The 23103-nt window shown below is 38.9% G+C and overlaps 1 protein-coding gene across 1 annotated transcript; it reads right to left on the bottom strand.

Moving 5' to 3' along the window:
- Window positions 1-3245: 3245 nt before the first annotated feature.
- Window positions 3246-18447, bottom strand: LOC127444212 (methylthioribose-1-phosphate isomerase). Its single transcript, XM_051703479.1, has 6 exons — window positions 18157-18447; window positions 14136-14359; window positions 11836-12005; window positions 11567-11743; window positions 11262-11486; window positions 3246-6587 (listed from the first exon to the last, which is right to left on the bottom strand). The coding sequence occupies exons 1-6, from the start codon at window positions 18286-18288 to the stop codon at window positions 6454-6456; spliced, it is 1062 nt and encodes a 353-aa protein (XP_051559439.1). The 5' UTR covers window positions 18289-18447; the 3' UTR covers window positions 3246-6453.
- Between the last annotated feature and the right edge of the window lie 4656 nt (window positions 18448-23103).

Here is a 23103-nt window from a genome sequence, read left to right as displayed (position 1 = left end):
AGTTTGCAAGTGCACATGGGGACAAAGATCTTACTTTTTGGATTAATGTCCTTTTATCCTATAAATCTCCACTCTCACTTTCACAATCTTCTTCTTTTGTTTTTGGTGATTCACATTCTTTGTGCATATCACCACCTACTGGGCAGGGAGGATAATTTATAATAAAAAAGGACTTAAATATTGTTCTGTGTCTCACCCACACCTATCATATCACTTCTGAACACATGGATTAAACCACTGGAGTCTTATGGATTACTTTTATGCTGCCTTGATGTGCTTTTTGGAGCTTCAAAGTTCTGGTCACCATTCACTTACATTGTATGGTACTGCAGAGCTGAAATATTCTTCTAAAAATCTTCATTTGTGTTCAGCAGAAGAAATAAAGTCATACACATCTGGGATGGCATGAGGGTGAGGAAATGATGAGATAACTTTTATTTATGGGTGAACTGTCCCTTTAAATGCTTTGTTTTATTAGTTTAATTTAATTAAAGATTACACAATTCAATTTAATGGAAATTTGTTATGAAATTGAAAGGTGTTCATCTTAATAATAGGCTAAAATATTTGTCAAAAAACATAATGGCTTAAAATATAATTATTTTACTTATTTGTAATTATCAGTGATATACTTTAATTGTTATAATTCAATTATTTTAAATAATATAATTATTTATCCAATTTTTTTGTGGTGGTACTTAAACTTTGTTCATACTGGGTCAATATTAGCATATTTAAGTAATTATCGACATTGATTTGATTAGGCAGATATTGGAAGCAAATCATTTCCGGGATTTATTCCACTTCAGTCAATGGGCTATTTTACTATGCCATGTTTCTAGAGAAAATCATCCGTACCCATATTTTTTTTTTTTGCAAAATAAAATGAGCTGATGCCTGATTTAACCTAAAGCACAAACTCTGAATCGTAGCTTTAATTAATGATTTTGTAGAAGGGGGGAAAAAACATAGATTTATGATATTAGCCATGATATCACTTAAAAAGCATAAGCAAAAATGTCTATTTCAGTGCATTTATAAGTAATGATCACAAACACAATTTTTGTTCTCTCTGTTTATTGTACTGATGTGGAAGAGACATCTCTTAATTTATGTATGTTGTATAATATATTCATATGTATAAAAAACATCCAGTCTAATAGTTTTTCTCCAACTACTTCCACAGAATACAAAATGAAACCCAGCTGATTATCAATAAGAATAATAACGAGAACAAACAGAAACACAGAGAGGGCCTCTTAGACTGACATCCATCCACCGAACGCAAAGTCACCCAGACACGGTGACAGTCACATTCTCGTTTTGGCACCAGATGTTGGGATGAAATTCATCTCACCACACTAAAGCACATGGAAAAGATATAAGCCAGTTTACTGGTCTGAAATATTTCATTTTATTCCACTCATGCAACCAACCATCCTGCGTTTAGATCGCCTGGTGTTACCCAAGCATTTTCAGACATGTGTGCACTTATTCCTGTCAGAGTAATTTCCTGATAATACTGAAAGTTAGTCAATAGAGAAGAATCTATGAATATATAGAGCTTTGGCACACCGGTTAACTGCTTCTCCAAGAGCCATGCAATGCACATAAAACAGTTTAAAATGGAATCTTTAAATACTTTTAAAAATTTGAATTTTACACCAATTGTTTCAAATCCTAGAATTGGTTCTAAAAGCAGACTTTGATTTCAAACTCTTCAAGATGAGCTTGAATTTGTTCTTTGCGTCTAGTTCAGCGTGGCGTGTCTTTAGAGGGCCTCAATAAAAGCTTTTGAACAACAGTTTTATCACCAAGTATCACAATTCATGGATATACAGTGTTTAGATATACATAAAACAAATCATCTCACAGTCAAAATAAAAAAAAAAAATAAAAAGTCAACTTGATGTGAAATCAAACCAAATATCGTACCTTCAGAACATTACAAATCTACACACGGATGGCCTATAATGATGCTACATTTTTCTTTAGAATGACTCTTCCATATTTCCATATTCATAGTTTGGTCCTAAAATCAAAACATTTAATATGTCACCAAATACAGCAAAAATAAAATAAAAAGTTGTGTCAAGCTGTATTATGAAATTAATGGAATAAAGAAAAACAGAGCTGACACATTTACAGCTGCTACATTTTTTCTCCGTAAAGAAAAAAATAAATGTGTCCATTCAAAACCATGTGTGATCCAAGGCTAATTTAATTTGACACGAACTTATTGTGAGAAAAACGGGGTGCTATTATGAGTGAGACGATGAGACATAATCTCTTTCTTTTCATAGATTTATATGATCTTTTTGCTATGGTGTTGTCAGAGAGCCATAGGCGTCAGCACAGCTCAGAGTGGGCGTCACTCCGTCTCATTCAGCCAATCAGACATCAGTGGGCGGGGTGTTTTTCGCTGGTCTTGTAAGGCAGTGAGGATTTCAGGCCTCGTTACATTCAGTAGCATGGAGCAGAAGCCCTGATCATCTCACAGCACTGATCCTGAATCAGAGTTCTGATCTGATCCAAGATCAGTCACATGTACTCTCTTTGAGCTGCACACCCAGGCTTAACTGTGACTTTTGAGTGCATCATTGTGTTTGTGGTGGTGTGTAAACAGAACTATAATCACACTAAAAACAAAGTGGAAGTTGTTGAGGAGGAGTTTGGGATCTCTTTTGAGGTATTGTCTAATATCTAACTCCATAGCACCATTTCCCTATGCTGTGAACAAATACAACTACCTTCATACAGATTTACTTTAAATTTAAATCACTGACTGGTCATTTTCCTTTAACCCTCCTATGGTATTCGGTCATTTCTGACCTAAATACATGTAATAAAAATGGTTTCCTTTATCTGAGTAGTACAAGACTTGGTGACTTTCACCATTTGCATACAACATACAACCCCCCCCCCCAAAAAAAAACCAAACAATTGGGCTTGATTCGATATGTCTAAGTGGTTGTAAAAAATAAAAAAGAGACACCTCTGGTATTCGCAGTCAAAACTGACCGACCATTGAAAATAAATGGGAGCATTTTTTTTTTTAAATCTGTCAAATACAATCAATAAATCAGCCACAATGTAGAAAAAAACAGACAGAAATTACAGGGTGAGACTCTAAAACATCCTCAGTGCAAAACATACACACACACTCACACACACACACAAATGAACTGGTGAGACTATAACACGGAGCTTTTTTTTTTTTGTTTTTTTTTTTTTACATTTGTCAAAAGACCAAAAACAAATTAGTCATGATGCTAAACACACTCTCAGAAATGAAGGGGTGAGACGATAACACACTCACAATGCAGAACACACACACACACACACACACACACACACATTACATGTAAATAAGATCAAACTAGCATAAAATCCAAAAAGAAATGCATAATTTTATTGTTCTTACTTCAGTGGAGAAGAAATGGTATCATTATCATTAACAAAAAATAAAAGGGTTACACATCTGATCCTTCTGGTTAAAAATGACAGCGAATAACAAAGGGTGCCTTTTATCAAAACCATAGGAGGGTTAAAGGTAGATCAACAGTTCTGGTCAAAATGACTTTCTTTTAACCAACAAACACTGCATTTACTTATGAAACTTTAGATAAGGTTCATCTCATTAAACGAACAACATATCTGGGTCATATTTCACCCCAAAATCAAAAGAAAGCAATTGGTAAATTTAGAGAATTATCTTAACCATAATGCAAAAAATTGTCACTCATCACTTTAATGTGAAAATGTGTGTGTGTGTGTGTATATGTATATATATATATATATATATATATTATTGCATATCATTTGAAGTATGTGTGCATCATGGTAGTATTTAATTTGTGCTGAATTTTTAAAAATCACTATTACAGTAAATATTTACTGTAAAACAGTTTTTTTTAATTGTCAAGATTGTGATGTCACAATGCAAAAGGCATAAATGAGCCTAACAAATGACCTAATTACACTTACGTTTCTTAAATATCACTGGTTATACTTTATAATAAGATTGTGTTTGTTAGCATTACTAAATGCATAAGATATCATGAACTAAATGAACAATATCTTTGGTTAAAATGTTAATTTATGAAAATATAATTGTTGGTTCATATTGTATTAACAAATGTAAATGTATATAACTTTGATACTTTTACATTTAAAAAAATAAGAATGTTGAAATTAACATTAACCAAGATTTATACATGCAATTAAAGTATTATTGATTATTAATTCATGTTAAATAATGTAGCTAATTTTAACAAATACAACTTTGTTATAGTATTACCAAATAATTTAAACAGTATTGTTTTTAAATGTCAAGAAAGTGTCACAACCAGTATTAATAATTAATTTTCTTAAATATAATTGGTTAAACTTAATAAGATGGGTAACACTTCAAAATAAGCTTCCATTCATTAACATTAATGCATTATCATGAAAAAACTATTACAAATATCTTTTTTTACAGCATTTAATGATCTTTGTTAATGTAAGTTAATAAAAATGCAATTGATCATTGTTAGTTCATGTTAATTCTTTTGATTTTAAAAATGTACTGTATTAGTAAATGCTGAAATTAAGATTAATAAATGCTGTAAAAGTATTGTTCTATGGTAGTTTATGTTAACTAATGTTGTAAAGTGTTACCATAAGATTGAATTTGTTAGCATTAGTAAAGGCATTAGTGATATGATAATGAACAATATTATTCACAGCATATATTGATCATGGTTAAAAAGTTAATATATGAAAATATCATTGTTGGTTTAAAATGCATTAACGAATGTTTATGTATATAACTTTATTTAAAAATTTTTTGAAATTAACATTAAACATGATTTATACTTGCCATTAAAGTATTATTGATTGTTAATGTTAACTAATGTAGTTAACTTATGTCAACAAATACAACCTTATTGTAAAGTGTTACCAAATATTTGTATTTTATGGGTGAAATACGACCCAGACATGATTCTTGAGATTCAAACAAAGATCCAGAAGTCTTTACGCAAACCAAAGACCCGGTTCTGCGTTTAAAGTGTCTTTTCTGTATCTTCAGAAGTTTCGATTGTGGGTTTCAAAACTCTCTAATATGTTAATATAACATATTGACTTAGTGTGTGTTATTTATTCATCCTCGGCACTTCCCATTAAAGGAATGGTGCTCGGATCAGCTATGCTAACATAATTGCTAGCATTATGCTAACATGATAATTCGTACATGTGTATAGTGAGGGGCAATGTTTATTTAAAACGAGCTAAGCTTTCTTCAATTACATTATTTACCTAAAGTTAAATTTACAACTACTAAACAAGGAAACTGTGTTGAACCAAAGACTTTTATTTTGAAATATTGAGAAAATTCTCCCTTGCAAAAATCGGCACTGATAATTTTCACATGCAAATGAACTTTGCGGCAAACTTGCGGCCATTGTTGCCAGAGGTTCACCACTACCGGCGAAGAGCGGCAAACGTCTGGCAAACATTTGAATGGTGAATCAAACGCTCATTTGCCTGTGAAAATAACGAGCGGCGAACTCGATGCAAATTTGTGGCTAGTTTAGATGTTTTGTAAGGGCTATACTCTCAATTTCCGAGTTGAACAACCGTTAAGCTTTATCACCAAAATTTGTGGCATAATGTCAAATACCACAGAAGTATTTACACAATGAAAAATACAAACACAGGGATAATGTGGCCGACATATAACCAGAAGTTCATCCACCAAGAAAAATAGTCCCACTGCTAAAAAGGACAATTTAAACATTTGTTCTTTTTCTTTTTTTAGGTGAAGTAACATGTATTTTGTTTAAAGCACTTATATGAATTCTTCAATAAAAATATAAGCTTCAAATTTCTGCTTATAAACATTCTGGAATGCTTGCCTCAGGAGACTTCCAGGGACGAGTCAAAATGAATGTCTGTGGTGATCAACGTTATACCACAAATGCTGCCAAAAAAGCTTAAGTTGTGTTGAACCTGGAATATTCCTTTAATGATGCTATTTACTGTCCATCCACCATTACAATCCCTGTGAAACACTTTCCGTTAAAAACTGGAGCTATGCCAGAAAGAGGGGAAGGTAGCGAGGGTAGTGAAAAAACCCAGAATGAATGATGTTTTCACAACAATTCAGACCAACACATGAGATGAAGTCACATGAGCTGTACAGACAGAGAGAAAAGTGTGTGTTTGTGTGTGTGTGTGTGTCTGTGTTTTCAAGCATCCCTGGGTTGTACAATTGTAACACTGTGTTATTCCACTTCGTAAGTGTTGAATTGAATCGAGAATGTGTATAATTTGTTAACACCTCCGTGCTGACACTTGTGTTTGTGATTAAAGGTGCGATTTCCACCAAAGCGAGGTGAAACATTACGAGAGAGCTGTGAGGTGGTAAAGGTGCAATGATACACCCGTGCCAGCGGGGGCGCTGTGGCCTTACAGAGCTGTGAGTCTGCCCGTCAGAGCAGCCTGGAGTTCAGACGGGAGGAACACGCCCAGCTCAGTGATGATGCCACCCGTGATGAGCTGGTGAGGAGTGACGTCAAACGATGGGTTCCACACCTCAATACCTACAAAGAGAGACAGAACAACAACTGATGTTTGGTCACTTCGGATTTATTTACGGAGATAAATGGACTTGGCTGTCAAGTAAGCAGCTCTCCTGTCCTGTGCTGATGTGGGATGAGTGTTCCCGTCTCAAATCCTGGACTCACCCATTGTAAGTCAGACAGAGTTCATGAGAGCTTGGCTGGAATCCGACTGTCTCTCCCCCGAGACGCCGGCAGCTATTAAGCGCTCCAGCTTTAATTAATCCAATGCCATGGACTCACTTACACACACATCTCTCTCTTCACACACATGCAAAAACATTCCTCCCATCAGCCCTCGCTCTCTCATTCTCATATCAGTGTGTTTAATTAAATGTTTCATTAAAGCAGCTCTGCTCTGTTCGAAATCTCACTTAAACCCTGCAGTCACATTCACTCAACGTGTTTCTCACTTTCCTGCCCTTTCTTCACAAAGAAAAAAAAACAGCTTCTTTGAACATCTCAAAGGGAAAAGCAACAACAACAACAAATAGTTGTTTACTGTACAAGGTCCAAAATAGTTAATGGCGTGTGAATTAAGAAAATTGGCCCCACTTTATATTAGGTAACTTTAACCCTATGCAAACATGAAAATACATTACAAATGTATTTATTTTGTAACTACAGGTTTTTCTGCAAAATTCTCACAAGATTCACATTTGCTACTGAGGTTGAGGTACAGGTAGGTTTCGGGTTGGGTTAGCTTTAGGGTTGGGTAAGGTTTAGGGGTAAGGGTTAAGTTTAGGGGAAGTGTTGGGTTAGGTTTAGGGGGTTAGGGTAAGGGTTAGGATTTAGGGTAAGGGTTGGGTTTGGTTTAGGGGGAAGGGTTTAAGGTAAATGTTAGGATTTAGGGTAAGTGTTGGGTTAGGGGGTAAGGGAAGGCTGGGTTAGGTTAAGGGGGTTAGGGGTAAGGGTTAGGATTTAGGGTAAGTGTTGGGTTAGGGGGTAAGGGTTAGGATGTAGGGGAAGGTTGGGTTAGGTTTAGGGGGTTAGGGTAAGGTTTAGGATTTAGGGGAAGGGTTGGGTTTGGTTTAGGGGGTTAGGGGTAAGGGTTAGGATTCAGGGGAAGAGTTGGGTTTGGTTTAGGGGGTTAGGGTAAAGGTTAGGATTTAGGGGAAGGGTTGGGTTTGGTTTAGGGGGTTAGGGGTAAGGGTTAGGATTCAGGGGAAGAGTTGGGTTTGGTTTAGGGGGTTAGGGTAAAGGTTAGGATTCAGGGGAAGAGTTGGGTTTGGTTTAGGGGGTTAGGGTAAAGGTTAGGATTTAGGGGAAGGGTTGGGTTTGGTTTAGGGGGTTAGGGGTAAGGGTTAGGATTTAGGGGAAGAGTTGGGTTAGGTTTAGGGGGTTAGATGTAAGGGTTAGGATTTAGGGGAAGAGTTGGGTTTGGTTTAGGGGGTTAGGGGTAAGGGTTAGGATTTAGGGGAAGAGTTGGGTTTGGTTTAGGGGGGCTTAGGCGTAAGGGTTAGGATTTAGGGTAAGTGTTGGGTTAGGGGGTAAGGGTTAGGATGTAGGGGAAGGTTGGGTTAGGTTTAGGGGTTACAGTAAGGGTTAGGATTTAGGGGAAGAGTTGGGTTAGTTTTTGGGGGTTAGGGTAAAGGTTAGGATGTAGGGGAAGGTTGGGTTAGATTTAGGGGGTTAGGGGTAAGGTTAACAATGTAACTACAGATGTAATTAAATACAGGTACTTTAAATGCAAGTACAATGCAACAACACATATGCATAATTATATAATTATATGTATAAAATCCTGAAGTACATAGTAGTATACACCAGGGTTTCTCTGTCAGGGTTCTGCCTTTAGTTTTGTCTTCCTGACTTTTGTGGCAGAGCCCTGACACTCATGTCTTGTGTCTGGATTCAGCCACTTCGGTTGGTTTGGTTTTATTTACTTATTTATTTTGGAGTCCAGGCACTTGGGTTCGGTCTCGTGTGGTGTGATTTCATGTATTGTCTAGTTTGTGTCTTGTGTTGAGAATACATGGCTTGCCTTTTGGTTTTGTCATGTGTTCTCTTATGTTGTTGTTTTCTAGCATGAGTGCATGTTGCTCGTGTCATTCTGGCAGCATGCACTCATGTCTATTGTTTATGTGAGTGCACGTTTATGTTTTGGTTTATCAATGCCACATTCATTTGCCCTGTTATCTTGTTATTAGTTCCACCTGCCTCCCTTGTTACACTCCTTGTTTGCTCCCTTATTTAATTTCCCTTTGTGCTCCGTCTGGTGCCAGTTCGTAGTCTGTGTGGTTGTTTCCCGGTCAGGTTCCTGTTGGTTGTGTTTTCCTGTTCTGTGGGTGTCTGTCGGTTCTCTTGCTCCAGCCCAGCCCAGCCCAGCCCAGCCCATCAACGTTCTTGTCGCCCTGGACTGTGTTTTCTCCACTATGGGGTAGTTTGTTTGTTTTCTGTTATTTTTCTAATAAAAGTCCTTTATTCGCCACCCTGCATTTGGGTCCTCTCTCCTCGCCTCCTTGATCCTTGACATTCTCAAACACTGGGTCGTGACCCATAAATGGGTCTTGGATCATTGTCTGCTGGGTTGTGTGATTTGATTTTTGTTTTTTTGTCATGAGTACAAATTACCAATTAGAAGGATAGGACTGTACATTTGCAATGTTTGGGGCAACAGTGACCTCTATTGTCGAATATTGTTAATATCTCCAGGTTTACGTAAACGTCCGTACGTAAGAGGCTGCATTTCTCTGACATTAATGATTAGCTGTCCAATCACAATAATCCATAAATGCTACAAATCGTTCTTTTTGGACAAGGTCTCTTTACGTAGTATCGCATGCGCTAGCTCCATGCATTACCGTGCTAGTCAGAATGCAATCCAATCTCTGGACATCATCTTTTCAGAGCGGCAGTCCCAAGTAGGGTTGCCACCCGTCCTGTAAAATACTGGATCGTCGCGTATTTACAGATGAAATGATGTGTCCCGTATTTAAGCTGATCTGATGGAGTCACCACAAAATCGTTCAAGATCTTTGATATTCGTTGGAAACTTTGCCTACGGTGGGTAAGGGACCGTCTGAAAACTTCAGCCAGCAGCACCAAAGCTACAAATATTGGGCTATAGATATTAGGCCGCTATATTATAAGCATATAAACATTTTTAATTAAGTACCTATTAATTTATTCCGCCAACACCCCCACCTCCCACACACCCTTTGGTGGGTCAAGGATGACTGGCATTCAAAAAGTGGGTTGCAGTGGCAAAAGGTTGAGGAAACCCTGGTTTAAGATACCTAATATAAAGCGGGTCTAGAAAATTTACTGCTCTTAAACACTTCATGTATTGCAGATGGCAGTGCAGATCTTGTTGACTATTGTATGACAAATTGCTTTGATATTTCTCATTCGTAAGTCGCTTTGGATTAAAAACATCTACTAAAAGACTAAATGTAAATTTAGTTGTTCTTACGACAAAGGACTTACAGTATTTAGACATTTTCACCCGCAATCATCATTCATTAGCAGCAGTCACAAAAACATCCAAGAACTGTCATGATTTTGTCCCACAAAGGTTTATTTCGGTGGTTAGGAATGTGTAAATAGAGTGCAACTGTCTGGTGCTGAAAGCAAAAATCCCATTCATTTTTTCCAAAGAGAAGTTGGATTGTTGACGATAACTTATAAACCTTTAAAAGCAGATCTATCGTGAGCTCTGAGGATGTTAATCGATGGCATATGCTTCTGCTGAAGCCATTAGTACACGTTATTCACAAAATTTCAAGTGAAAAACTACACTACCCATGATTCAGCAGAGCAGGATCCACCAATCAGAGAACTGCAGCCAACAAAGTGCACCAAAAGTGCTCTGCAGCGACAGCCCACTCGCATGACACATTGTAAATGACGCAATTGAGTCAGTCTCCCTACACTCTCAAACTACTTATATATTTGCAAATATCTGAATATTTCGCAATTAAATTAAACTATATTAGGGATGCACCGATGTATCGGTTGCCGATATTTATCGGCCAATTATTGACAAAATTAAAACTATCGGCATATCAGTTATAGGCATAAACGGCAATATAAAAAAAACAAAAAAAAACCCAATGGTTTATTTATAATTAATTAGTAACACAATTTTAAAAACTCTGAATTCAAATGTACTATCCAGTTCTTTTTAACATTCTCATGTTAATGCGGAAAAAACACCATAAACGGACGTCACAGTTGTGAAAGCGGCACATACTTTTAGGATACATGATGAGGGAAACCATCCAAAACGCATTTTTTGGTGCATTCATAAGTAAAACAGTGATCTGATTACAAAATAAGGTAAGCGGCAAAATATCGATATCAGCATATAGGTTTTTTTTGTTAAAATCGGTATCAGCCAAACATTTTCATATCGGTGCATCACAATCGGTGCATGTTTCTATACTTGTAATCAACAACTTGAAATCCATAGTTTTTTCCCCACTTTGGTTCATGGCTAAGAACTCTTTTATGAAGGATTTAATTAAATTCCTATGGAAAAAATTATTCCGGAAACAAGATGGCTGAAATAGTTGACGGGCACTGTTGCGCTCCATTCTGATACAATAAAAGAAAACCTGGGCATGGGTCACATTACGCACTTGCAGTAATATTTAAACAGTTTACTAGCTGAAACCAATTTTGTCTCGAATGTAAACAAAGACGACATCTTACCAGGTGCAGCTACAGGCACGCCGTTAATGCTGGTGAGCTCCTCAGGTGGGCGTTCCTCTATCACGATGTCACGTCCACTCTCCAAACTCAGATCACAGGATGTGCTTGGCGCCGCCACGTAAAACGGGACCCCGTGATGCTTCGCAACGATAGCCAACTGATATGTGCCCACTTTGTTTGCCGTGTCACCGTTGGCAACAACCCGGTCTGCTCCGACAACGACAGCTGCATGCAGAAACACGAGTTAATACCAGACAAATTAAGTTGGAGTGTACTTAACCAAGTGAATAAGCACACGGTGTTACCTGTAATTCCTTTCTCTCTCATGGCGAGCGCTGCCATGCTGTCTGTGATGAGGGTGGCTGGGAAACCCTCCGCGACTGCCTCGTATGCCGTCAGTCTGGCCCCCTGGTTATAGGGCCTCGTTTCCGTACAGTACAAACGCTTCAAACGGCCCAGTGTGTGCAGGGACCGCACCACTCCTGAAATGCACAGAGCAATATTCCCGTACTATAACACTTTTAAATCATAGCTTACAGCATACATTTATAATAACACACAGACGCACACTAACCAAGAGCTGTGCCGTATCCTGCCGTGGCGAGGCTCCCGGTGTTACAGTGTGTGAGGATCGTAACCGAATCTCGTGGAACTCCAGACAGGATGTGCTGGGCGCCGTAGTTGCCGATTTTTTTGTTGTCGTTCACGTCTCGCTCCAGCATCTCCTCAATCCAACCAATCACACTGCAGCAGGGGTGGGGCCAAATCAAAAGCATGTGATACGAAAATAAACGGGTGAATTCAGGTCATGACATTTTGCTGGCAGTTAGCTGTAAATCGACAAATCTTAAACAAAATTTTGCTTTAACGTCATGTAACAAATATTACACAGGGTAGAATTGCATGCATAATAATATTCTAAATATTTTAAAGAATCTTTTGAATATTTTTGGGGGGTGGGGGGGATTTTTTCCCCTTTTTCTCCCAATTTGGAATGCCCAATTCGCAATGCGCTCTAAGTCCTCATGGTGGTGTAGTGACTCAATCCGGGTGGCGGAGGACAAATCCCAGCTGCCTCCGTGTCTGAGACCGTCAATCATCTTATCACATGACTTGTTGAGCGCGTTGCCACAGAGACATAGCACGTGTGGAAGCTTCACGCCATCCACGCTGAACTCACCACGCACCCCACTGAGAACGAACCACATTATAGCGACCACGAGGAGGTTACCCCATGTGACTCTACCCTCCCTAGCAACTGGGCCAATTTGGTTGCTTAGGAGACCTGACTGGAGTCACTCAGCACACCCTGGATTCAAACTCGCGACTCCAGGTGTGGTAGCCAGCGTCTTTACCACTGAGCTACCCAGACCCCGAATCCTTTGAATATTAAAACATTTACCATTTTTTTAATTCTTAAAGCCCATTATATAAAACTGTAACGTAATATGTATTTCTTATTATTATTATTATTATTATTATATTGAACATTATTACGGAGCTTCTAAGAAGGGAGGGAATTTATTTTCTGCAATAAGTTTTGCGTTCCCTTCCAATTATTTTGGGGTTCCCACTGAAATAGCGTTACCCATCTCTAATGAAAATCAACGATAGTTTTACTACAGTAAAACTGCAGTAACCATGTTTTTTTTTGGGTAGAACTCAAAACTATGGTACATGTACTACAAATTAACCATAGAGAATTATATGACTTTTATTGCCATTGTTTTAATCTCCCTGTATTATTATTATGGTTTCACTACAAACATCATAGTTAAAATATGTTTTTTGTAGTAAAACCATGGTAAACTTGGTGGTTACTGTGGTTTTACAAAAAATACCATAGTTGAACTATGGTTACTTAGTAAAACTATTCCAAGGGAACACAAAACTTATAGTAAGGGAACGTGGTTTCCCTTGTAAACGAGGGTTTACTGTGATTTTACTACAAATAACATTTTCGAACTACGGTTAATTTTGTAAAACTATGGCACATTTTTGTACAGCTATTGTTAGCGGACGGCAAACTTATTGCAAGGGAATGCAAAACTATTTCAAACATTAGGCTACATCCACATTGATCCGGATCAATTTGAAAAAAGTGTTTTCGTTTTCAAAACGCTCCATCCACACTGCATTTTTCAAACGTTTTCCAAAAATTGCTCGTCCACATTGAAACTTCGGAAAACACTTAAATCCCCTTCCTGCGCTTGCAGAAAAATTTAAGTGTGGCCCTGTGTCATCAAAGTGAATCAGGCACAACAACGCTGCTACAACATGGTCCACCACCTTGATTGTTTTGGGTTGAATGGATCACATGACTGCGTCACGACAACAAATACGTCATTGTTTTCAGAAATCACATCATGCCAGCAGTCGACACATCATGAAGCTGTCGCGTGACGTAAGTGCAATGGCGTGTTCTCGCGAGAAGTCCTAAGCGTGTGCTTTGTTTACAACAGAGGAATGAACGTCACGTGAGAGTTAGGTGATCTCAAACAGCATCCCAGCGCTGGCCGGAAGCAACGATTTAAAGTTATCGATTTGCTTCAGAAGACATTAATTGATCAACTGGAGTCGTGTGGATAACTTTTATGCTGCCTAAATATGACTTTTGGACCATCAAACAGCCAGCAGTCTAATGGCACCTGTTTACTTGCATTGTATGAACAAACAGAGCTGAAATGTGCTTATAAAAATCATCACTTCAGTTCTGCTGAAGAAGGAAAGTCATGCACATCTGAGATGACTTAAAGGAGAGAGAATCACGAGAGACGTTTCATTTTTGGGAGAACTAACCCTTTAATCATTAATTTCACATGAGGGAAGACCTCCCTGACACAGCATCCATTATTTTTCACCCATCATGTTCACCTGTTTCTCAGTTGGTCTGTGTTTTTCTCCATGCTCTCGTTCTCTGTGAACTCCATCAGCTCACGGGCGGCTCGGCCCATGTTCACTGCTGTAGGTCGAGCGGATGTCAGGTGACACAGAGAATCCCTGATGAAGGACACGAGGTCATCGCCCCCGGCGCCCGCCCGCAGCTCCACCGCCAGACTCAGGCACCCCACGATGGCGATAGCGGGAGCGCCGCGCACCTGCAGGGTGAAAGGTCACACGGCAGTGAGTCAGAACGGCAGGTTCCGGAATATATCTCATTAAGTGGCTCATTAGGAGAAGGTTTGTTCCTCACAAGCAGCGCTCTCACAAATCATCTATTTAAATGGATTTCCATGATGCTAATTTTTCCATTCAGATCAGCAATGAGCTCCAAACCGAATAATCTTTCGTGAAGATCCCCATAAATTCACTGGATGTAACACAGAAATTTGTAGAAACACATTAAAGGAATGCATTTGAGCATTTTTAGCATAATACTGATTAGCACAAAAAAGAACTGCAACTTATCCCTCGTCTATATATATATATATAAGAAGCACCAACAAACATGGTTACAGTGTGACACTTACAATGGAAGTGAATGGGGCCAGTCCATTAACATTAAAATACTCACCGTTTCAAAAGTATAGCCACAACACATAGACAATATACATGTTAACATGATTTCAGTGTGATATAATCGCTTACGGGACTTACCGGCATTATGTTGCCATGGCAACCAAGTTGTAAAATTGTCTATAACTTTACACAGATGCGGTTAGTAAGTGATTTTATGACACTAAAATCATGTTAACACACATATTGTTTACGTCTTGTGTCTATACTTTTGAAAGAGTGAGTGTTTTAACGTTTACAGACTGACCCCATTGACTTCCATTGTAAGCGCCTTAATGGAACCTCTTTTTTCAAGTCATTTCTTTCAGTTTCAGTGTTGGCATAGTCAATGCATTTAGAATAATAGATTTGAAAGACTGCTTCATGAGATCATACGGGAGGTAAGGAAAGGGCATTTTGCATTATTACATCATTCGGTTCTCAAAGCTGATGAAGTAACTATGATATCATAATAACATCACCTTTCCTAGTGGAACAATTTGACCTTCACAAAAATACTCCTTTCTATATGTCTTTGCAAAAGACACTCATAGTTAATCATCAGGGAAACTTTTCACTTAGATTAATGAAAAGCACAGAAGGTTCTCTGGTGTACGATGGAGTGCAAGTAAAGCAGTTGAGCGTGATTGTCATTTCCTGCCATTAGTAAAGCTCTCATAACCCTGACAGTGCTTGGCAGAGAGCCGAGACCCCCGAATCCCACATTTATCAATAATTAATGCAAGATATTTGCAGTAACGTCTATTAATGAGGTACAGACATCGCTGCCAGAAAACCATCACCGCAAAACATTCATTATGCACCAGATTAATCAAAATGGATTGAGAAGGAAAAGTAAAGCTTTCAAAAATGTAACAATGCGTCTGTGATGTCACAATGCTTGTATGCAAACAGCAAGGGGCTGTGTAATGGAATTCAACTAATCACAGGGGTCTCGAGAGTCAAGTCATGCTTTTTAAAGTTGGCACACTGTTTTAAAAACAATGCTAATTTGAAAGATAGTTTGAAAGTAATGTATGCCTGGTGTAGTTTGAAAATAGTGATATACGCCTTGCTACGTGGTTGCGGGCACTGCTAAACAGTTGCTAATGTGTTCTGCGTGGTTGCTAACATATTCAGAGTAGTCGCTATACGCGGTTACTCAGTAGTGTTAAGTTACTCAAAAAAGTAATCCCCTACAAATGATAAATTACTTCTCTAAAATTGCTATCAAAATACAGTTTTTTCCATTGGAAATGTAATCCCATTACTAATTATTTTACTTTTAAGTTACTTTCTAAAAGCTACTTTTTTTTTCTGCTCAACGAATGTAAACAAATGTCTATATTATCTCCTTGTTTATTGTCGCACACCCTTCAGCTGTCACAGAAATGCAAACGGATGTATATAGACACATTAATTCATATTTTGTGTAACCCATGTGATGCACTTAATCGAAAGTCAGTGAATGTAATCTGATTACAAAAATTTTAAATGTAATGTGTTACACAAATTTGACTAAACATAAGATTACGGCCAACACTGTTAAAACCAAAGTACACTTTGGTTGTCCGCATTGCCGATCGCTCAGCATATGGTATGTGTGTTGCAAATTACGTCATCAGCACAGTATGTGTGGACTGTCCGCGCGCGACCTAGATTTTCTCAACATGCGCACTTTTGTGCATCGTCGGCGCATGCGTCAGCCATTGACTGTACTAAAAGTATATTACAAAGCAATCGTAGTGCGCATGCGACAAGCGTGTTCGTATTCGCTCGTGGTCAAATGAGTATACTTTAACCTGTAAAGCCTGACATATGAAAGAATTGTCAGAAAATTCTACTTTATTTTTATTTTTTTACATTAATCAATTAGCATGAAGAAACAGCTAAGTTTTATTAAGCTCCTCATTCTATATCTGGAGAAATGCTGTCATCTCCTCTGTGTCGGTGCATTCGTTTTGTATGTTAATTTAATAGCCAAAATATTTTATAATATGTGAATAAGAAAGAAAAGTTTTGTTTCGGTAACAATGCGCATACGCAATGTACAGATCAGTAATTTTATAATGATTGAAACATGCCATTTTTCAAATTGAATTGTTTAAATAATAACATAAAAGGATAGCAGCATCTTTTTACAGGTTAGAATAATAATATAAAAAGCCCTTGTAAAGATAAAAAAATTCCCCTGTAAATCAAATATTGCCCCTTAAAAAGTAGATATCTGACCCTGGATCCATCTGACCTATACGCAAATTAAGTAGTGCCCCCGTGAGATTTAGGTGAGTTTTGACAAAGTGTTTAAATCCCCCCATGTGAGCCAAGTAAGGGGGTTATTCCGCCCATATTCAGAAATGAATTTCAGCCCCTGATAGTGATTGAGAGATACCTCCAAAGCCTGTTGTATTTTCAAAAGGGCTTTTTCAATAAAATAATATTCAAATTTTTAACCAAGCACAAGTTGCTTATATTGACTATATGGCAATATAATCATTACTGTCACTTCTACTTTATTAAAATAATATTGTCGCTATCCTTTTCTGCTTATCGCAACCCCCTTTGGCATATCGCAGCGCAGTTTTGCTGTACTCTTCAGCCAGTCACGGCCTGTTTGGCATAACGCGGCGGCCCGTTTCAGCTGATCACCGCCGGTTCTGCACCAGCCCACCGGGAAAAGTCCCAGTTCTCCCTATGTCCAGTCTGCCCCTGCACGGGCCTTTACTTAGATGTTCTAAATGGTTGCTAGGGCATTAATGAGGTGTTCTGGATGGTTGCTAGGCGGTTACTAAGGTGTTCCAAGTGGTTCTGAGTGCTAAGGATGGATGAAGAGATAGACAGACATATATGTTTTCATTGGAACAGTTTGACAGTTCATGACTCTTAACATTTAATACAAGTCTATGGGATTTTTTGGGGTATATTTAAATGTCTGTTATCAGGGGACAGGGGTCAGATCAGAAAAATAAAGCGCACAAAGTCAGAAAAGGTTGAATGTCTGTAGAGAGTTTGATAGATGTAGCTAGAAAAGCAACATTTAGAAATTCTGGTTTCAGATTTGTAAAACCAAAACCAAGTTTGTACAATAACAGTGTGCTGGCTTGATAAAGTAACGCATCCTGTGTGAACGTCCCCTGACGCGTTCATCTGTTAAATGACGCACATTGTCACTCTTAATAACACCATAATTAAACAAATCTATCATTCTCTGTACTGTATAGACGCATTCAGCCAGCTCACACATGAACAACACAACACATGCATGAACAAAGCACGACACCGTGTTCGGTGCTGACACAAAGGAACCTCTGCTCGGCACCGCAATGTTCACATCTGCTGCACCGACGTGCGTGTACGGGACCGGGCAGAGGTTCCGTCGAACGGGCCTGCCGTGCCGTACCTTCATACTCTTGATGGCCTCATATCCGTCCTGCACCGAACGGACCTCGTCGTACACGGTGTCGTGCGGCAGCAGCAGCTGGTTGAGGATCTGCAGAGACCCGGACCGGTACCGGATCGCTTCCAGCGTCATGACCCGTATCAGATGCGGTTGAAGGTATTCCGGGAGCGCTGGCGCCGAAGTGTGACGGGTTCCGTCGGTCGGTCTCTCGTCCTGTGGATTCGGGGTGTGGGTGTAGTTTAAAGGCCTCCACGGACGGATAAAAAACGCGCAAGGATCAAGGAACCTCGTGTTCTTTCCTGGTAAGAAGCCCCGCCCACGTGGCCACGCCCACTCCTGTCAGTCTCCCGCCGCTTATTGTGTGTGGGAGGCGCGTTTGACTATTTGATATTCAGATGCAATCTTTTATTATTATAACTGCGCCAACCGAACAATAAAGCGTTCTTAAAGCATGAATGGATAGATTTAAAGAAGAGCAGATGTTCAAGACCTGAAGTGGAGAGACATAAGATCACGTGGAAGCATTGATTAAAACACTGACACAGACGTTACAGCTCAATATGTTTGATATTTTAATAAGTCTCGACGGCATTTGCATCAGTGGGATTATATTTTAAAGGGTTTATTCACTCAAAACAAAAATACTGTCATTATTTAGTGCCCTAATGTCGTTTTAAACCCACGTCTTCTTTCGTGGAACACAAAAGGAGATATTTTGCACACAGTTCACGCTGCTCTTTTCCATACAATGAACGTGAATGGGGACTGGGGCTGTAGAGCTCCAAAAATGACATAAATTCTCCATATAAGTATTTCATATGATTTGTCCACTATATACACAAGTCTTCTGACGTCATACTATAGTACAGTGCCCCTCAGTGGACAGGGTGGGATTTTCTTTTTCTGAAATAGTTTTGCGTGCCCTCGCAATAAATTTACCATGATTTTACTACAGTTACTATATTTTAACCATGATATTCACAGTGAAACCATAGTGACGATACAGAAAATCAAAAACTATGGTAATAAAATTAGTTTTACAATGCAAATACCATAGTTTAACTTTGGTTTTAATGTAGTAATATTGTGGTAACCATGATTGTTGGAGGCCAACCGTTTTTATTATTATATATATATATATATATATATATATATATATATATATATATATATATATATATATATATATATATATATTTTTTTTTTTGTGATTTTCTCCCTTTTTCTCCCCAATTTGGAATGCCCAATTCCCAATGCGCTCTAAGTCCTCATGGTGGCGTAGTGACTCGCCTCAATCTGGGTGGCGGAGGACGAATCTCAGTTGCCTCCGCATTTGAGACCCTCAACCCACACATCTTAACACGTGACTTGTTGAGCGCGTTACCGCGGAGACCTAGCGCGTGTGGAGGCTTCACGCTATTCCCCACGGCATCCACACACAACTCACCACGCACCCCACTGAGAGCGAGAACCACATTATAGCGACCACAAGGAGGTTACCCCATGTGACTCTACCCTCCCTAGCAACCGAGTCATTTTGGTTGCTTAGGAGACCTGGCTGGAATCACTCAGCACACCCTGGATTCAAACTTGCAACTCCAGGGGTATTATTGTATTTTTATTTATTTATTTTATTTTTTGATGGAAACCATGGTTTTATTATAGTAATATTGTAGTAACTATGAAAAGTTAAATAACCATTTTTTTTGGGCAGAAACCAGGTTAATACAGTATACTGTATAGTAACCATGATTTTACCATAGAATAACCATGGTATTTGTAGTCAAATCAAAATAACCACAAAATTATGATTTTTATTACCATAGTTTTTGTTTTCCTGTAATAGTACTATGGTTTTACTATGAATATCAAGGTTAAAATATGGTAATTTTATTACAACCATGGTAAATTTATTGCGAGAGAATGCAAAACTATTTCAGAAAAAAAAATCCCCCCCCAACCCGTCCTCTAAGGGGCTCCATACTATAGTGGGAGCTAAAGCAAAACCAACCTGAATTTAAATAGTTATTTACTGAAAACCTTCCCCGCTGGTGTAGCTTTCAATTCTCATTTGCATTTGCATGCAGGCATCAAGACGCATCGTGCCATGAGATTTCTGGAACACTTTTGTGATGCTTTATAGTATTTTGTGTCATTTTTAGAGCTTTACAGTCCCGGTCCCTAATCACTTTCATTGTACAAAAAGGAGCAGCACCGACATTCTGCCTAAAATCTCTTTTTGTGTTCCGCAGAAGAAAGAAAGTCATTTGGGTTTGGAACAACATGAGGAACACACCTATAAATAATGACTTTCATTTTAGGGCGAACATTAGACTTAGGATGTTACATTAGACATTATCATATCCATCACCATAGATACATTAACAAATGAATGCAGCTTTTAAAAAATAGACCCATCATCAAAACATTAGTACACACATCAATACATTTGCCATGATTGCCTTCACTATGAGGAATAATGAAAAAAACCTAGTCTGTACATGCTGGAGTGAAAAGAGAGGATTTGAAGGGAAGAAAAAGAGACACTAAAATAAGACTGGGGTGGGGGGGGCAAGGGGTTCAGACACCATCCCAAAAGACGACAGAGGGCTGAATAAAGAGGTTGTCATGGAAACGAGGCAGCTTTAGGTCTGGCTCTTAAAAAGCTAAACAAACAAACACCCCCATAAAAGAGTTAATGACTGACTGTATCACAACGCCAGACTGAAGCTATCTGAAATGAAATACAGAATTCTGGATCTGCTGTAAACAAAAAGATTGAGAAGGCATTCTGAGTTTAAAAAGGCGGATTGTGTCGATCAGGGGTTAAAGTTGATGCCCTTTTGACTCCGACATAGACAAACGAAAGACAACGAAAGCAGCTTCCCTAAAAACATGCTGATTTCAGCATGAACACACAATATCTCTCCAACACCACAACACACACAAATCACAATCTGTCCTTAGTGATACAAAACCTCTTCCTCCTCTAGACTGATTAACACACACTCATTCTGTCTTATCAAGTAATTCAGACAGTTAAAACAACAGAGACACCCTCCCCCAACCGACAACTCCCTCACAATGAACTACTGTTTAATTTTCTCATCTGATCTCTCACACGGAGTTAAAAAAATAATGAGTTCAAATGTCTGTTATCCAGGGGCTGCCGAAGAATCAGGGTGCGTATAATCTATGATTATAGGATATTATGTGCATCTTCTCCATCTAACACACTCACACACACTTCAACATCTTCCCTGGAGTGCTAAGATTATTCCCATATCACAGTCGTGCAGAGGTATTATCCTAATCTGGGAATACTGTAGGACACAGATTACTGTAAAGACGCTTTTATAAACCACAGATTAACAGCAATTATATATGTGAAAGAGAGAGAGAGAGAGAGAGAGAGAGAGAGAGAGGGGGGGGGGGCAAAGGTTTCCTTTTGATTGGAAGACAAAAGAAAAAAGTTACAAAAAGATCAGCTTCTTTTTTGTAGTGCATAAAACCTTCATTGGAGTGACCGTGTTCAGTAATTCTGTCCTTTGACCACACAGACTGGCATCTGTTTCCTGATCAGAGTCTATGATGGCATTTATTTACAATACATTTTAGCGTACGATTGCTCTTCATTTTTACACAAAAAGTGAGACCAGCCCAATCCAAATGAGTCTGATCTCACTCTTATATTCTTAGTTATGGTGCCTTGATCCTACCACGGAACAAAAAAAAAAAAAAAAAAAAGCCAATTCTGACTTTATATATCACAATTTCAACTTTATTTCTCGTAATTGCGAGCATATATCTCAGAATAACTATTTTATATCTCGGAACTGTGACTACATCTCGTAATTTTGAGTGTACTTTTCATAATTGTGAGTTCATATCTCAGAATTACGACTACATCTTGGAACTGTGACTTCATACACTATATTGCCAAAAGTATTCGCTCATCTGCCTTTAGACGCATATGAACTTAAGTGACATCCCATTCTTAATCCATAGTGTTTAATATGACGTCGGCCCACCCTCTGCAGCTATAACAGCTTCAACTCTTCTGGAAAGGCTTTCCACAAGGTTTAGGAGTGTGTTTATGGGAATTTTTGACCATTCTTCCAGAAGCGCATTTGTGAGGTCAGACACTGATGTTGGACGAGAAGGCCTGGCTCGCAGTCTTCGCTCTAATTCATCCCAAAGGTGCTCTATCGGGTTGAGGTCAGGACTCTGTGCAGGCCAGTCAAGTTCTTCCACACCAAATTCGCTCATCCATATCTTTATGTGCCTTGCTTTGTGCACTGGTGCGCAGTCATGTTGGAACAGGAAGGGGCCATCCCCAAACTGTTCCCACAAAGTTGGGAGCATGGAATTGTCCAAAATCTCTTGGTATGCTGAAGCATTCAGAGTTCCTTTCACTGGAACTAAGGGGCCAAGCCCAGCTCCTGAAAAACAACCCCACACCATAATACCCCCTCCACCAAACTTCACAGTTGGCACAATGCAGTCAGACAAGTACCGTTCTCCTGGCAACCACCAAACCCAGACTCGTCCATCAGATTGCCAGATGGAGAAGCATGATTCGTCACTCCAGAGAACACGTCTCCACTGCTCTAGAGTCCAGTGGCGGCGTGCTTTACACCACTGCATCCGAAGCTTTGCATTGCACTTGGTGATGTATGGCTTGGATGCAGCTGCTCGGCCATGGAAACCCATTCCATGAAGCTCTCTACGCACTGTTCTTGAGCTAATCTGAAGGCCACATGAACTTTGGAGGTCTGTAGCGATTGACTCTGCAGAAAGTTGGTGACCTCTGCGCACTATGCGCCTCAGCATCCGCTGACCCCGCTCTGTCATTTTACGTGGCCTACCACTTCGTGGCTGAGTTGCTGTCATTCCCAGTCACTTCCACTTTGTTATAATACCACTGACAGTTGACTGTGGAATATT

The sequence above is a fragment of the Myxocyprinus asiaticus genome, chromosome 7 (genome assembly GCF_019703515.2).
Source record: "Myxocyprinus asiaticus isolate MX2 ecotype Aquarium Trade chromosome 7, UBuf_Myxa_2, whole genome shotgun sequence".
NCBI classification, from domain to species: Eukaryota; Metazoa; Chordata; class Actinopteri; order Cypriniformes; family Catostomidae; genus Myxocyprinus; species Myxocyprinus asiaticus.
This window is presented reverse-complemented; position numbering and strand designations above follow the sequence as displayed.

What these genes read in the sequence shown, in the direction of transcription:
- LOC127444212 (XM_051703479.1), bottom strand. Translation starts at nt 18,288, where the DNA reads ATGACGCTGGAAGCGATCCGGTACCGGTCCGGGTCTCTGCAGATCCTC. An exon ending in ACAGACCAACTGAGAAACAG is followed by an intron (nt 12,006 to 14,135) that starts GTGAACATGATG and finishes CCCCTGCTGCAG; the next exon opens with TGTGATTGGTTGGATTGAGG. An exon ending in GAGAGAGAAAGGAATTACAG is followed by an intron (nt 11,487 to 11,566) that starts GTAACACCGTGT and finishes TTCTGCATGCAG; the next exon opens with CTGTCGTTGTCGGAGCAGAC.